Source organism: Podarcis liolepis (genome assembly GCF_965112155.1).
Source record: "Podarcis liolepis genome assembly, chromosome: 8".
Lineage (NCBI taxonomy): Eukaryota > Metazoa > Chordata > Lepidosauria > Squamata > Lacertidae > Podarcis > Podarcis liolepis.
Genome location: NC_139560.1, coordinates 74,984,608 through 75,001,279, shown reverse-complemented (window position 1 = coordinate 75,001,279; position 16,672 = coordinate 74,984,608). Strand labels below are relative to the sequence as shown.

The window sequence follows — 16,672 nt, the reverse complement described above, 5'->3', positions numbered from 1 at the left end:
AACAATCATGACAACGTGGTTGGGATACCACTAATCATTATGTATTACCTAGTGTGTTAGATGTATATCCTGCCTGATCCCCAAGGCACCAAGAGGCTTATGTACAGTGAAACGAAACTTGCCTAATTGACAGTGCACAGTCCTGTGAAAGACTGGTCTGTGAAGCTTGCAAACCTTACACTTAATCCTATGGTCCTCGATTATCATTGCACCCATAAACACTCAGATGGGAGTAGGTTGGCTCAGCATCCTTCTATGAACCAAAAACTGGTAAGGGGTGCTAGGATCCAGTTCCTACAGGATTCTGCATGGGCAAAGTTCAGAAAGTTCAGAAAGTTCAGAAAGATACCTTTGTAGCAAAGGAGTGGCCTCTTTCTGCATCTTCGGGGTGGAGCAGGTGCAGAACCCTTGTGCCCCACCTTCATTCCTGACATCTAGAGCAGTGTTTCCCAACCTTGGGCCTCCAGCTGTTTTTGGACTACAACTCCCATCATCCCTAGCTAGCAAGACCAGTGGTCAGGGATGATGGGAATTGTAGTTCAAAAACAGCTGGAGGCCCAAGGTTGGGAAACACTGATCTAGAGCATGTTTGCCTGCTGGTTGCTGCTGGGGAATTCCCCTTGGCCGGTGGTATTGAGGGGCAGTCTTCCAGCAAAAGAGGGAAAATGTGAATAGGGCAACCAGAGGTCCTGCTTGGAGGGTGGTGCTTCGCTGGCTGCCCAGGCATTGGCTGTTGCCCTGCTCAGCCTGGCAGCGAGGCTTAAAAGGCTGGCTGCGTGTGGCTTCCACAGTACAGTTGGCTGAAGAGCAAAACCTTCCAACCCACTCCTTTTTATCATCCTGTTTCCATTTCAGGCCAATTCTTACCATGCTTCTGAAATCTATATTCATTTTCAGGTTCTGCTTAGTGTCGTTTTCCCTTTAGCTAGGTCTTATTGGTTTAACCAAAGGGGTTTTTTTGTACCTCCTGACCTTGCAATGGTTGCTAATGGTTGCCATATTTGAAGTCAGGAAGGAATTTACCTGTAAACAAATGTTTTGCCTTTCCCATAGCAAAATGTCACAAATGTTTAAGGCATTGGGTGGAATCCTAGTCTTCAAGCATGGGATGAAGTGGTTTATCACCCAATATTGTATCAGTTGTGTATTCAGGGTACCCTGTTAGAGGGGACCCCGTGGAAGTCCCTGTCCAAAAACCAAGCATAGGGCAGATGGACCCATACTAGGTGGTGAACTGCATTGTAAAATTCAGAGAAGTATAGATTCTGAAGGATGGTTGTTTTTTGTTTCGTTTTGTTAATGTACTGTTTTGAAAAGTGCAGGTGAGTTAAGTTCATTTTTAAATGGAAAAGGGGATTAAATTTCTCCCCATTCCTAGTTCTTGTTTTCAGCAGTGAGCAACACTTGCCCTAATTTACTAGAAGGTTACTCGATGAGTAATAGCAATGGTTTCTTGCCACTGATAGGAAGGAACAAATATAAAACTTGGGTCAGCCTTTCGAGATCATGAGATCTTTCAGAGTTTCTATAGTTTCCCACCAGCTTTATCAACGGGATCAACATTTACAACACATTGAGGCCCAAGTGGTTCAGTTTATGTAGTGCTGTTTCTTTATATTGGCATATTTTACGGGATACCCTTTGACGCTGTTCAAAAGAAGGCTAAGAGAGGCCAGTGCTTATATATTCCTTTTATTCTAGCTAGTCTGTGGAATGGCACTGAATTTGGTGCATGCAGAATAATAAAACATCAAGGAGGAATTTGCATGCTAATAGATTTCTCTGTATCATGCATTTCCATGATTGTTTCGATATACCGGTAAGTGGTATACAGGAGGGTGGGGTTGTTTTGCAGTGGGGTGAGGGAAGGTTAGTCTAAATATTTCCCCCCCCCAAAGAGGCAGTTCTGAAGCACTTTTCTGAAGTGCTTATTTTCAGCAGCCCAAGTATAATATTAGCCCAGCACTGCCACATGCCCTTTTGAACTGAAGACTACAATCCTATATATGCTCACTTGAGAGTAAGTACCATTGAACTCCACAGGGCATACTTTTGAGCACACGCACGCACACACATGCACAGGATTGAGCTGCCAGTCATTTGCCTCACCTGATATTTCGTGTGGCAATACAAAAATGGTCTCTTGGTGTTTGTGCCACAAGGACAAAATGTGGGGTAGGAAAATGGGCATTTCCCACTTCTGATAATGTAAGACCAAAGGCAGCATTCACCCTTTGGAGAAAGGTCTGCATTTAGCACAGCACCAGTACTTTATCACGTCCTCCTTACACATCTCAAAAACAGGTCCATTGCATCTTTAAGGACCATGGCCCTCCTGAGATTCTGAAGCCATGGCCACTTTCATATTGTATACCAGAAGGTCCACTTTTGTCCACTGTTGTGTTAAATACTGCACGGTTATGACAACAAAATAGGTCACACTCAGCACAAACTGTTAGGAAGTCTTGAATCCTGCTAAAAGACCTGCTCTGAGACACCTGGAGTTGATTATTTCTGACATAACCCCCTGTACACATACATGCTTCCATGGCATCAACACACATTTATTAAAGCAGCTTGCTGCTTAGCCAATGATAACATAGGTTTACTGCTGCTCAGTCAGAAGTCCATTCCATTCTGATTTGTAATTTTTTTTAAAAATAAATAAATGTTATTACCGTATTTTTCTGTGTATAAGATGCCCCTATGTATAAGACACCCCCTATTTGGGGGGACTCCAAATTAAGAAAACACCCCCTCAGCACTACCCTTGTATAAGAGGAGACCCAATTTTAAACCTTTTTTTTTTTTGTTAAAAAACCTAGTCTTATACATGGGAAAATATGGTAATTATTATTTTTTTCAATACTTGGTACAGATATGATATCCAATATCATAAAGTGAGACAGAATGCATAATGTCAGGTAAATAAAGGTGATGTCATTATCACCCAGTGACCAGAAATGCTTAGGAATCACATCTGACCACAAGGGTCTTTTGCAAAAGCAGAGGAAGTAATCTACCATATTGTTTATTAATATAAACAATGAAGAGGTTATTACATAATGGAGAAAGATTTCTGCATTTTTGGATCCCCTAACTTGTTGCTTGCACTCCATTGATTTTTGTGTGCTTCTTTGTATGCACCTTTCAATATAAAGTACACATTTTTTGGTGAATCTTCTGATAAAATACGCATTTTGTATGAATATTTTGTGCACTGAAACCACAGAAGTTGGAAAGCAAAAGAAATGTGTGAAGATAAAAGTACTTTCAAGAATAAAAGCACTTGGGAGGCAAATCACAGTCCTTACAAATGTTTGCTTTCTCTATTTAAAAATGTAGCTTCACTCCAGTCCCTCTGTCTACACTTGGAGACAGCTCTGAGCTTAAACGCATGGAACTATTGCTGTCACTTCCAGTTTGGCCCTAAGGCTGTGTTCCATGACAGCCCTAAGAGAATTTCATGTCTATCACATGTGAGCCTTTTCTAAAGGCTTTGCTTACCTTCTTCAAGGAAATAATCCCTTCTCGTGTTTCTTTGTCAGTTGATATGGAAAACACTCCGGAGCCATCCCCATTTATGACCGTGTATTTCATGTCTGCATTTGACCCCATGTCCGCATCATTAGCCTTGATCTTTCCTACTGCAGAACCAACTTGTGCCGACTCAGGAACATACAGCTGATAATGTTCTGGAAAATATATTCAGGCAACATTTCTAGCAATTCTGCTGCAATAACACTTCAAATTCTCAAACATCTCTTCTAAACGGGAAACATGATCGCCGAGTTTAGTGCAAATGCGCCAAATATTATTTCACTAAACTGTGGTGCCTAGCTATGAAAGCTTTTCCTCACAGAATGAAAAGCACTGCTCTCTGACAGGAATAAAGTATTAAGAATATTAAAAAGAACTCTGCTAGATTAAATCATCAGGGCATAGCATTCTGAAAGGGAAACTCAACATACAGAGCATGAAGGCAAAAGCACACTCCTGTTGTTCGTTCTCTGAAACTGATATGCACAGATCCAACAGCTATTGACAATCCACTGATCTATCTAAAGTCATCTAAAATATTAGCCATCACCACAACTTGTGGCAGTGAATTCCATTGGTTCATTATGTACTGTGTGAAAAAGTGCTTCCTTTTGTCTGTTCTGAAATGCTAATCAATTGGGTTATAAGAAAGTGCTAGGTTAAGTAATTTAAAACACAGCAAACAAAATTTTAAATCAACATAAAGCATCTAAGATCTAATCTTTTGTTTCACTGAATTGCTTGACATTCAGAGCTGTAGCAGCATGTATATCTTTCAGCCGCAAGAGAAAAATATAACACTTTTGTGCTCTCTTCATTCTCTCTTCCCAAATGGCCAAGGAAACAAGGGCTGTAAATTTCCCCGAGTTAAAAGCTAAGCAATTTTAAAAGCCTGGAGTGAATTCTCCTCCTCCCACAATGATGTGTCTTGCAATTGTGAGAAACTTTTACTACTCAAAACTTTATAGCACTCAGCCAAACCAGATTATATCTCAAATGAACATTCATGCACCCCACCAGCCGACCTTAATGTAAAAAGAAATAAAAGCTTATCCAGAGCCATGGGGCTGAGAAAGGTGCAATTATGGCTACTATGGCTTTTGCAGTGCAGCTGAGATAACACTTTTCAGTTCACTTATGCTATCTTGAGAAAATGAGGAGGGGGCATAATTACATAACTATTCAAAAAATTAATATCCATAGGAAATATTGCAAAAAGAATAGGAAAACCTATATATTATCAGCAGCAAAAAGGTTGTGCTCATCTTTCTCTCTCTCTCTCTCTCTCTCTCTCTCTCTCTCTCTCTCACACACACACACACACACACACACATGTGATGTATCACAGAATACTCTCTATACTTCTCTTTGTGGAAAACCACCATAACTGTTCTTTCTCAGAGACTACAGTTCTATGCATATGTATTTGGTGCAAAACTCCTAGAATACAGTGCAATTTACAATCAGCAGTGCACAATATAAAACCATGAGTTTTATATATGTTGTGTCATTTTTCGCACCATCATCTTTAGCAGATTTTCATTAACCAAAATTCGATTAATGGCAATGTAGTCTTTGACGGTCTTGATGACCATTTTCTCCCACAGTTTGGTAAAAGATATAGGATGGCCTATGTGCAGAATACTATCTGTATATGTGTCCCTCTCCATGTGCAAGCAGAATATCAACTGGGTTAAAATAAATGGCAACTCTACATTTCAGGCAAGCTTCTCTGATAAAGGACACACAGACCAGATATGAAACCTACTCCTACTTTATGATGTAGGAACAGTTCAAATATCTCAAGAAAATATTGGACAGTGTGAAATAAGGACAAAGCAACATGAAAAATCAACAAAAGAAGACATCATTTACAACTGTTTTTGCAATAATAAAATCTTATTCATACCTGGGCAGGCTTACCTAGACATATTTTGGCCTGTTATATTACTCTGCTATAAAGGCTGTATGGGTTAGTCATCTACAGTTTATTCCAGTTCAATACCAGATTAAAAAAAATGTTTCTGGTTATGGGGTACTTCTATTTCTGGATGGAATTATTTACATGTAGGGCAAATCTGTCTATTTCAGCCTCTATCTGTTTTTCAATTTTCCAATCTAAAGTTCAGTATGTATTTCCACATTCAGGTTTGTTTTTAATGTCTTCATGAAAATTCACCAGCATTTTACTGCAAAGTTCTCTTAATATGCACATTTCTCTGTGTGATTTTGCATTTTTTTGAATACTGATTTTCACTAATAGAACAATTTTTCATTCAATATTTTCAGCAATGTGTGCATTGTTCTGCACACTTTACCCTAGTACATGCACTTTCGTGCACATTACTTGGTTGGATAACTGCACTGCAAAATTCAGAGACATGCGAAATTTAAAGGATGTTTCAATTCATGTACAGTGGTACCTCGGGTTAAGTACTTAATTCGTTCTGGAGGTCCGTTCTTAACCTGAATCTGTTCTTAACCTGAAGCACCACTTTAGCTAATGGGGCCTCCCGCTGCTGCTGCTCGATTTCTGTTCTCATCCTGAAGCAAAGTTCTTAACCCGAGGTACTATTTCTGGATTAGCGGAGTCTGTAACCTGAAGCGTATGTAACCTGAAGCGTATGTAACCCGAGGTACCACTGTATTGGACAGTGTGATTTACATAGGTTCACCTTTAAATGAGAACTGAATCAATTTTCTCCCCCAACCTTATCGATCTTTCTTCTTGCAGCAACCATGATTTGTCTGTGGATAAATTTCAGCATGCCAGGGCTTGCTCACATGTAGGGGTCTCTGTGATTGAGGCACCTGGGTGTCCCAATTGCACAGAGCCCTTACTTGCAAAGAGGGAATTTCTCCATAGACATTCATGCACAACATGTGGTTCTTACAGAAAGAAGACCTCAAGGCAGAGAGAAGTACTAAAAGTGTGACCAGTTCCACCATTAACATGGGTATGCCCTACATGCATGTAATACATCCATAGGGCTATAGTGAAGGTTACATGTGGTTTGACCATGAGGACTTCTCCCTGTGTGTGGGTCTTGGCTGCCAACATTCTCTGGCTGGTTGAGGGCAAAACAGTTGTATACATCTCTTCTAGGTTGGTTTTGGAAGTCACAGAAAGGTAAGAGGGTTCATTTTGGAAACCCCTGCCACAAATTTTCTAATGAAAGGAGAGAGAGCCTCACATACTAGTCCCCAGACTAGCTTCTCATGGGTGCCCTGGTTTGCTAGTGGAGCCTAGAGTGATATATGCTGCAAACATCTCTACATTTCCACAGTGTAGACTGCGTCTGAAGACAATTTGTCTCCTTAACAGTGTTCCTCCCCTTCTCAATTTCACAGACCGCCTGTCTTCTCATTTGCGATCACATAACATTCATTCAGCAACTGCTCACATAAAAAAATAATTATGGAGGCTCCAGTTACGACTCCACAGTTAAGTTTGTGGTGAGCTGTGCACTTAAAGTAGGAAATAGACTTCATTGCCATGCATAAAGAATACAGCAGATCTTCATAAAAACTACACCACTTATTCTTTCAAGCTTCAATTCAGCAAAGCGTTTAACCGAATGGCTATCACTTAAGACCATGCTTATTAAAAGAAGGCACATGCTTGAAAATTACACTTCCTTGAAGAAAACCACTAAAACAGGCTTCTCAATACTGGTTGTGGTTTCTTAGAATTTACAAGTAGCCCCCTTAAGTAAATTTGTCAAGACAATTTTTAAAAACTGGGGGCAGGGCGGGGAAGCAGGTTATTGTTTTGTTTTGTACTTGTTCTTGTTTTGATTATGTGTTTTGTATTTTGATCTTGTATTTTTATCCTGTGAACTGCCTTGAGATCTACGGATGAAGGGTGAAATATATCTTGTGTGTCGGGGCCCCATGACCACCCCGTTCCCTAGGGATTAAAGAATGAGAAAATACACAGAATGTTGATTCTATGGGATCGAATAAGGCCACAACTTTATTGGTTACAGATATGAAGGTTTGGCCCTAGGCACTGGGCTAAGTCTCCACAAATACCACTCCAGCCCATCTGCTAGGAGTGTCTCTAAGAGTGAAACCAACCAATAGTAGTAAGCTACTGTAAGCATTGTAATATAGTAAGCTGCTATAAGCATTGCTGAACAGTTTATTTATTTTTTAACAATACACAGTGTTGTAAAAAAACAACAACAACGTAGTGAACTGATCAAAGATAAGTGTTCCTAATGAATAAACACTTGGTATCTCAAACACTGCGAGGGACTGACTCTTTTCCTCTCTAAATGATGCCCCTGTTTTTCCTTTGAATATAATAAAGACAAATGGCCCACAGTCAAAGAGTGCTGTAGACTAATTAACTAAGTAATTTACAAAACTAAAGAGTGTGCCACGAAAGCTTGTTCCCTCATTCCTTTGAGACGGTGGTCTTGTTAATACATTAGCAGAGCAATGTGGCTTGATCTTACAGTGCCCTAACAATGACTTAAGGCAGGAATTGTGTGGGATGGGCAGATGAGGTGGACACTACCCATGTCACTATTGGTGGTTTTGACTGGGCAAACTGGGAGCTGAGGTTCAAGTTGCCTGGACTTCAGGAAAAGGAATGACAAGAATGGGCAAGGGGACAGTGAGGTGTGGTTCCCTGTGCATCAGTGGAAATAAAAAGGAGCAGCAGGCAAGAAATAATAATGAGGCAATTTAAATTTATTAAACTCACAGCAAGATCTTCAGAAAAATGTTCAGGCATAAAACTAGGGTTGCCATGTTTCAAAAAGTAAAAACCATGACACCCCAAAGCTTGCTGAGATTTTTTTAGGAAGCCCTGAAATTCCGTCTTTGAAATCCTGGCCAGACATAGGCAGCCCTAATAAAACCCATGAATGGAGTGACAATGTTATAAACATCATTGACACTGTCCATAAAGTATGTCATGTTTTTCAGTATTTTCTATAACTTTCTGGACCTTGTCATTTTGACTCACTTAAGACAGTGGCTCAGTTTGCATGTAATACAGAGTCAAACTATCGCTTAGCCTGAAGGCGCAAGTGTGCATTTAGAAAATCATGGCTCCTTCACCCCTAGTCCTTCGGTTGCCATGCAGCAGATACCAAACAATCGTTTGACTTAGCATTAAGTACAAATGAGGCCAACATTTAATACTCACAATTGTGGAACTCTGCCTGTCTATTCCTCCTGTCCCCTACATTTGATACTTTCTATATAGACCCATTTGAAAGAGTATGTTAAAATGACAAAGCTATCTTCTTTGGACAGGTCCCAAACTGTCAAAAATTTATCACGCCAAAGAGAAAACCTGCCCCCAGTATGCTTTCTCCTTCAGACACTACTCACCGCTGGCTCAAGCACATGCAGAGTGGAGATTGTAAAATGCTATGCTGTCCTCTGAGGCTTGTATTTTTTAACACTGTTTTTCTATGAAGGGACTTGTTTTCCCTCCCGAAATAACCCAGTGTCTTTGCCTCAAGCGAGGCAGGATAGTCCAACTAGTTATTGTCATTCAGGAAGCAGGGATCCCAGCAGATTTTGTTCATCTATTACTTGAGCCAGCTACTTCGGCCACCAAAAGCATCTATTTTGGTCTCCCCCACCTTGCTCTAGTCTAGTTTCCAGCTGAGAAAATTGTTCAGGGTCAGCATGCTGAGAGACTCACCATCTAACTTCTCCAACTCCTAGCCAGCTTTGCCCTTAATAAAAGGTGCAGAGCATTTGCTATTTTTAAATAAAGAGCAATTAGTTTCAAGTACATTGGAAACTTGCTGCATGGAGTATTTATTTGTTCATACGAGGAAGGAAAATCAATGTCTGGGACACTAAACATTTAAATGAAGTCCTATCAGTCATTTACTATTCTTTAAGGAGGCCAGATCAACAACTTTATGATCTACCTGAAGAAACATCTGCAGCCTGAAATTTAGCAAGGTCACATACTTGGTATTTGAAAGATATGGAGCAGGCAAAATTCAAAATGCCTAAATAATGCTTCTTAAGTCATTAACACATGCTTGTCTGCGGTTCCAGACACTTGCACTAACTAGTAACGCCAAATGAACTTAGTAGGCTTTACTTCTGAGTAACCATCCTTTGAATTGTACTGTGAACACCATTCATTATTGAAATTAGTCAATTATAACCAGAAGCAGTTTGATGGGTAGCGGCAAAACTGTTATCCTAGCTTTCTGGTAGGTGCAACACTGGTGCTTACTGGGAGGGAGAGGAGTGGCAGTTGGAGAGGTTGGTACGATGCAAACACAGCGGTAGGAATTCCAGATAGGCTCTGACAGTGTGTTTGCACCATCCTAACTGCCTGGACAATATGAGTGTAGTCACATATTCCCCATCCCCAAGCTTTCCCTTTGCTGATTTCACTTATTTGGATTTGATATCCTGCTTTATCACTACCCTAAGGAGTCTCAAAGTGGCTAACAATCTCCTTTTCCCTTCCTCCCCCACACCAAATAGGCTGGGAGACTAGCCCAAGTGTGACTAGCCCAAGGTCACCCAGCAGCTGCATGTGGAGGAGCAGGGAATCGAATCCGGTTCACCAGATTACCAGTCGACTGTTCTTAATCACTACACCACACTGGCTCTCTGTTAGATTATTCACAGCTCATCCTGCTTCTTAACCAAATACCCCCGAAATGAATGCAACTCTTAATTACTACAAGCAAAGGTTTAGTCAGGAGGAGAAAAAAATCAGATCAAACCTTTACATACTCTGGGGGAACCTGGGGGGATTGTCGTTGACATCGGTGAGGGTGATATTGACTGTGGTTGATCCAGACAGCCCTCCAACTTGTCCTGCCATATCTTTGGCTTGAATGACAACCGAATAATGTTCTCTGGCTTCTCTGTCCATGTTATGCAAGGCTGTCCTGATGACTCCTGTGATGTTTAACAAAAGGAGAAAGAGAAGGAGAGGCAAGAAGGGGGAAAAGAGAAGTATTATTTCTCACATTTTTTTAGAAAGGCATAAAAGGAACAGATACTCTCACAGCTCCTCTCGCCTACAGAATGACACCTTAGGAGAACCTGATGTTAGAAAAAACAATCAACAAATTTTGTTTTGCATTCAGCCAGTTTTCAGTCTCCCCTGTACTGCATCTGTTGGAGAGGGAAAATGGCTCATATTGACATTATGAAGAAATGTCAACCCCCACTGCACCGTTGCCTTCAAAGGGAAATAGGGTAGCATTTGATAGTCAGCTTGCTGGAGGGTATGTGGAAATTATTTTTTTTAAAAAAACCAAAGTAAAAACACCCCTGTTACAAAGAAGTATAATGTATGGATATATGGTTGATCTGATCCATGCAAAGCAGAAAGAACCCCAGATGCAATGCCAAAAAAGAATATCATTTCACTGCATATAATTGCTTTAGCAGCAGCTTAATTGAATTATTAATGAATGCAATATTGTGCCTTATGTGTGAGGTCTTTAAAAGAAAATTTGATTTTGGAAACGGGAGCATGTTTTGTTTGCCATTGATAACGTAGCTGCACTCTCATGAATGACTCTGGGAAATTATGTAATTATGTAAATTGTGAAAGCGATGGCAACACATGATGACCTTTTTAGGAAAGCTCAAAGTCAGTGGGCTTCAGTGCAACATCACTTCATATACTGAAAAGCTACATATAATTCTAATGTATACATTCCCCTTCGCCAACTGAGGGTTGCCTTAGTTGTTTTGGCTGAGACTTCATTCCTATGCACAGTTACCTAGGAGTTCAGGACAGCTGAATTTTGCAATCGTCCATACAGAAAATTGGGCTCAGTGACCAACTTTGTACACCAGACTTTCAAGCCATTTTTGCATATAGGTCCAGCATCTGCACTTGACCCCCTCTGGCAGCTGACAGGGGCCCCCCAACACCTTGCCAGGATACAGTGCTGATGCTTGCCCTGAGCCCCATTTACTCATCTGAATGAGTGTGCAACCTTTGAAGTTGCTAAACTACAGCTCCCAATAGCTTGTACTATATACCCATTCCAAATAGAAACAACAGAGAATGTGCTTCTCCAGTGTCTTTATTACAGAGACATTCATACTAGCCTCAGCTTACCATTACTGCATAAGTACCCAGGGCGCACAGGACAATTCGATACCTCCCTGCTGCTTTCAGATACCAATCCTGCTACAACATACAACGTTGCCAGATTCTGCACAGTAACACTCAAAATTTCTTAGATGATGACCCGTGCCACAAACTAGATATAATGAGCACTCGTATTAGGCTGATAGCTATAGTCTTACATATACTAACCTTTTACGCTCTTTCACTCTTGTCTAATCTTCCTAAACCTTCTTTTAGACTTATTTTGGATTCTTATAGACTTTTGTACAGTCATACCTTGGAAGTCGAACGGAATCCGTTCCAGAAGTCCGTTCAACTTCCAAAACCTTCGAAAACCAAAGTATGAGTTCTGATTGGCTGCAGGAAGCTCGGCTTCCAAAATAACATTCAAAAACCAGAACTAGGCTGTTCGACTTCCAAGGTACAACTGTATATACTTTCTGTTTTAACTTCTTTTAGATTTTAAATGATCGTACCCCTCCCTCCTTATGCTGGTCTACAATCATCATAAAAATTTGTTGTTGTTGTATATCCATTGTATGGGAAATGGTAACAGGATAGTGAAAATGGATTCTACTCACCCTAATGGTGACCAAGGGATTGATACCATAAAAAGTTTTCTTCAACAGAGGGACTCCCCCCCCCCCGCCCACACACAAAAGAAAATTATCTTCTGATGACAGACATCATTTACCCAAACACTTCTGGGTTCTCCAGGAAATGCTCTCTTAGTTTCATTTAATAAGGAGCTTTCTCCTTATTAAATGAATCCACATTCATCTCCTGCTGTATTACTGTTAAATATACTCCTTGAAAAGTAGGGCACATCATCAAGGCACAATTTCTGCATACATTATAGCACTCAAGAAATCAGTCCAACAGGAAAGGAGTAAAAACAAACTTGTACACTTACCAATATCCCCCAAGGCCTTTAGCTATATGTACCAAGACTTACAATTTATACTTGCATCGTGTTCAATTAAATCTCAATCTCCTGAACAGAACAACATCTTTAGGTCTAAATATGTGGCAAGGTCCATGCTATTAGTAGCACTGGCGCTAGCCTCAAACATCTACCATGATGTAATCCAATATTGCCTCTTGACAGATCCATGGAACATTGTCTAACTGTGATAGATAGATGATTTGTGAGGCTCTTCAGTGATTCCTCACACACATCCTGGAATAAGCCCAATATTTAATTACTTTTATGTAATCACACACATTGGTACCAGAACTATTTAGGTTTCTAAGCATAGTGTTGATGACACTAGATTTGTTCCCATATGAACAACCTTAGGCATGTCTAAATGGCCTCGGCCCAGTATACCTGAAGGAGCATCTCCACCCCCATCATACACCCAGGACACTGAGGTCCAGCTTTGAGGGCCTTTCTCTCACTGCGAGAAGTGGGGACCAGACAGGGGACCAGGCAGAGGGCCTTCTCGGTAGTGGCACCCGCCCTGTGGAACGCCCTCCCATCAGATCTCAATGAAATAAACAACTATCTGACTTCTAGAAGACATCTGAAGGCGACCCTGTTTAGGGAAGTTTTTAAAGTCTGATGTTTTATCATGTTTTTAATATTCTGTTGGGAGCTGCCCAGAGTGGCTGGGGAAATCCAGCCAGATGGACGGGGTATAAATAATAAGTAGTTGTTGTTGTTGTCATTATCCAGAAGTAAATAAATCCCATTGAGTTCAATTTACTCCTAAGGCAATTGTTTAGAACAGTGTTTCTCAACTTGGGGCCATATGGTCCCCTGTGCCCCCCTCCCCCGGATATTTCAAAGGGACCACAGGTGAAATTATATAATTTATATAATCATTTAAAAAATAAAAAATAAAACATGTTTTATTTACAAGAAAAATAGCTACCTTTCTACAGGTAGGACAAGGACACCACAGGAAGGAAACAAAGTTGAAAAAAGGTTGAGAAACACTGGTCTAGAAGACTGAAGAATTCAACAGGAATTAGAAAGCAACAATAGCTTAAATCCCATTATATAAAACTTTTTTTAAAATAGTCTGCAACACAGGCAAAGTGTGATGCCATCTTTCTGGTGTGTCAGATATGCAGAGATAGCAGTGTGTGAACACCCTCTTTTCCCTTGAGAAATGTTTCTCTTCTTACTGAAACTCTTTTTATCTGTTTCAATAAAATACAGCTGATATTTTGTCCCAGCAATGGTCTCCAGATTTGCCTTCAAACTGTGGTTCAGACAAAATTTGGTGGCATCTCTAACACCTCTGTGACCTCCATGTGAAACAACCCTGGATCTCTATAGCAGCAAACAATTCCTGGGCCTGAGGCTTTTCTTCCAAGTATGAGTTTGTCACCTGAAAGACTGAGAAGGCCACAAAATTTCATCTCACATGGAGTGCTTCTTCATCTTTTGGTAGGAAATTTTATAACAGAGTTAGCAACAGATCAAACTTTGATTAAAACCATTTCATCAAATAGCACAATCTGCCACTCTAGAAAAAGAAGACAAGATGAACAATTTTACTACTCCATCTGATGATTTATTGTCTTCTCGCTTGACAAATGGCCAACTGAGCTGACAACTGGTGTGAAATAATTTTTTGTTATTTGCTGTTTTCTTTATTGTTTTATATTGAGCAGGCAGGTGCTTTTGACATCAAGAAGATGCTGAAAGGTTATATGAGAAGAACTGACTGAAAATCCTTTCAAGAAGCCTATGACAAGTATCTTTACCAATACTGTATTATGATCTTTAAATATCCAGCTTTGCCAACATCTTTGTCTATAAAGTTATATAATGGTTAGCTATTGACTTTGTTGGCATTCAATCAAGATTTATTGACCAGAAAGTTAAATAATGGTTGCTCGGAAGATAAAGGTTTATCTGAAGGGTCAATACAATATAAAATTTATTGAAAACAGACATTCTGTGTTTCAATGATACGTGGATGATATTGCTAGAAAAGGAAATGATCTTTTTTTTCTAACACAGGTTTTAAGATACAGTAATTTGCATGTTGCCAGCACACCAGAATGAGTCATGACAACCAAATGTGGATAAACAGGTTATATTAAGCATAACAACTTGAGGACCTGCAAAACGAATTAACTAGTCAGATTCAACCAATGTAACAAGTTGACCAATGTTCACCCCAATGTGTCCGTCAGGCTAAAGACCACCTCCCAGCACCCTCAGGCCATGCCTAACAACAGTGACTAAGGGATACCCACAATCCAACACTGCCTCAGATAAGCGTTCCATTCTTTCTGAAATCTTCTTGCCTGCCTGAACTACATGCCAAACAAAATAAAAAAAAAATCCTTCCAGTAGCACCTTAAAGACCAACTAAGTTAGTTCTTGGTATGAGCTTTCGTGTGCATGCACACTTCTTCAGATACACTGAAGAAGTGTGTATCTGCAGAAGTGTGCATGCACACGAAAGCTCATACCAAGAACTAACTTAGTTGGTCTTTAAGGTGCTACTGGAAGGAATTTTTTTTTTATTTTGACTATGGCAGACCAACACGGCTACCTATCTACTACTACATGCCAAACAGAAAGACCTTTAACAACAGAATGGCTTTTTAGGCTGATAGACCACCTCTCCATCTTGTGCTTGTTGTTGTTGTGCTTGTTTAGTCATTAGTCATGTCTGACTCTTCGTGACCCCATGGACCAGAGCACGCCAGGCACTCCCACTGCCTCCTGCAGTCGTCCACTGCCTCCTGCAGTTTGGTCAAACTCATGTTGGTAGCTTCAAGTATACTGTCCAACCATCTCGTCCTCTGTCATCTCCTTCTCCTTGTGCCCTCAATCTTTCCCAACATCAGGGTATTTTCCAGGGAGCCGAGTCTTCTCATGAGGTGGCCAAAGTATTGGAGCCGCAGCTTCAGGATCTGTCCTTCCACTGAGCACTCAGGGCTGATTTCCTTCAGAATGGATAGGTTTGATCTTCTTGCAGTCCATGGGACTCTCAAGAGTCTCCTCCAGCACCATAATTCAACAGCATCAATTCTTCAGCGATCAGCCTTCTTTATGGTCCAGCTCTCACTTCCAAACATCACTACTGGGAAAACCATAGCTTTAACTATATGGACCTTTGTCGGCAAGGTGATGTTTCTGCTTTTTAAGATGCTGTCTAGGTTTGTCATCACTTCCACTCCATTCTAAATCATAGCTATGGCATCCCAAGTGGTGTCCCCAAGGTACTATGCCCAGTGCAACCGAACTGTTTGTACTCCCCTAAATCCTATACGCCGGAAGTGTCCCAGAAAACCAGAACATCCCATTTTCCCTTGCTGTCAGATACACTGGCAGGCACAGGAGCTCCCAATCTCTCTGGGAGCTTCCAATAAGAATTAATGAACCTCTGGAAGGTTTATAGTCCATTTTATTTACAATAACATACTGAGAGCAGCATCGGATCACCCTCAGGATGTCAGTTGCTTACTCTGAATCCCCTCCCCTTCCACAGCAGGAAGCCTGCCAACGGCCACCTGTCCCTCCCCTGTGCTTCTGCTGTTCTTTAACTACTTCAGTACTCCAAGTTTGAGGGGAGGGAGGGATTTCCCTTCCACTCCCAATTGAAGAATCCCCCAAATGCTCCCTCCCTCCTGGTTGCCTAGCTACTATCTCAAAGCTGTCTACTTCTTTCCCCGACTGTTTGGCCTCTGAATCTGCTTCTGGGAATGTTGAAGGAAGGGGCGTGCAGATCCTCCCCTTCTTCCTCTGTTAGAGGCTGTTCTGTCTGTGACTGCATTCCTCCCTCTTCAGAGACAGACCAGTCTCTGGCATCCGATTCAGACAAGCCCCTGACACCCGTGATAGCATGGTGGCCATTTCAGACACTGTGTTTTGAGGCACCATGAGAGCATGCCCCTCAAAAAAGTGCATATTTGGGGCTCGGTGATCTCCAAAGTTAGATAACTTAGGATGTGTGCTTCTTCAGTCACTGGTGGTTGCTTTTTTTCTTTTAGTGGTTGGGGAAGGCAAAGGAAGTGGCTTCCCCCATGTGGTGGCAATGTTGTACTTATTAGGACAGGGCAAGGTGAGGA

The 16,672-nt window shown here is 41.0% G+C and overlaps 1 protein-coding gene across 3 annotated transcripts in view; it reads right to left on the bottom strand.

Annotated features, from left to right (window-relative positions):
• CDH18 (cadherin 18) overlaps positions 1–16,672 on the bottom strand; it is a 632,508-nt gene that overhangs the window by 68,787 nt on the left and 547,049 nt on the right. For all 3 annotated transcript variants that reach the window (XM_083519276.1, XM_083519278.1, XM_083519277.1), the window contains 2 exons: positions 10,273–10,440; positions 3,508–3,695 (listed from right to left, as the gene is read on the bottom strand). In XM_083519276.1, the coding sequence (XP_083375402.1) occupies positions 3,508–3,695; positions 10,273–10,440 (356 nt within the window). The remainder of the gene's footprint in view (positions 1–3,507; positions 3,696–10,272; positions 10,441–16,672) is intronic.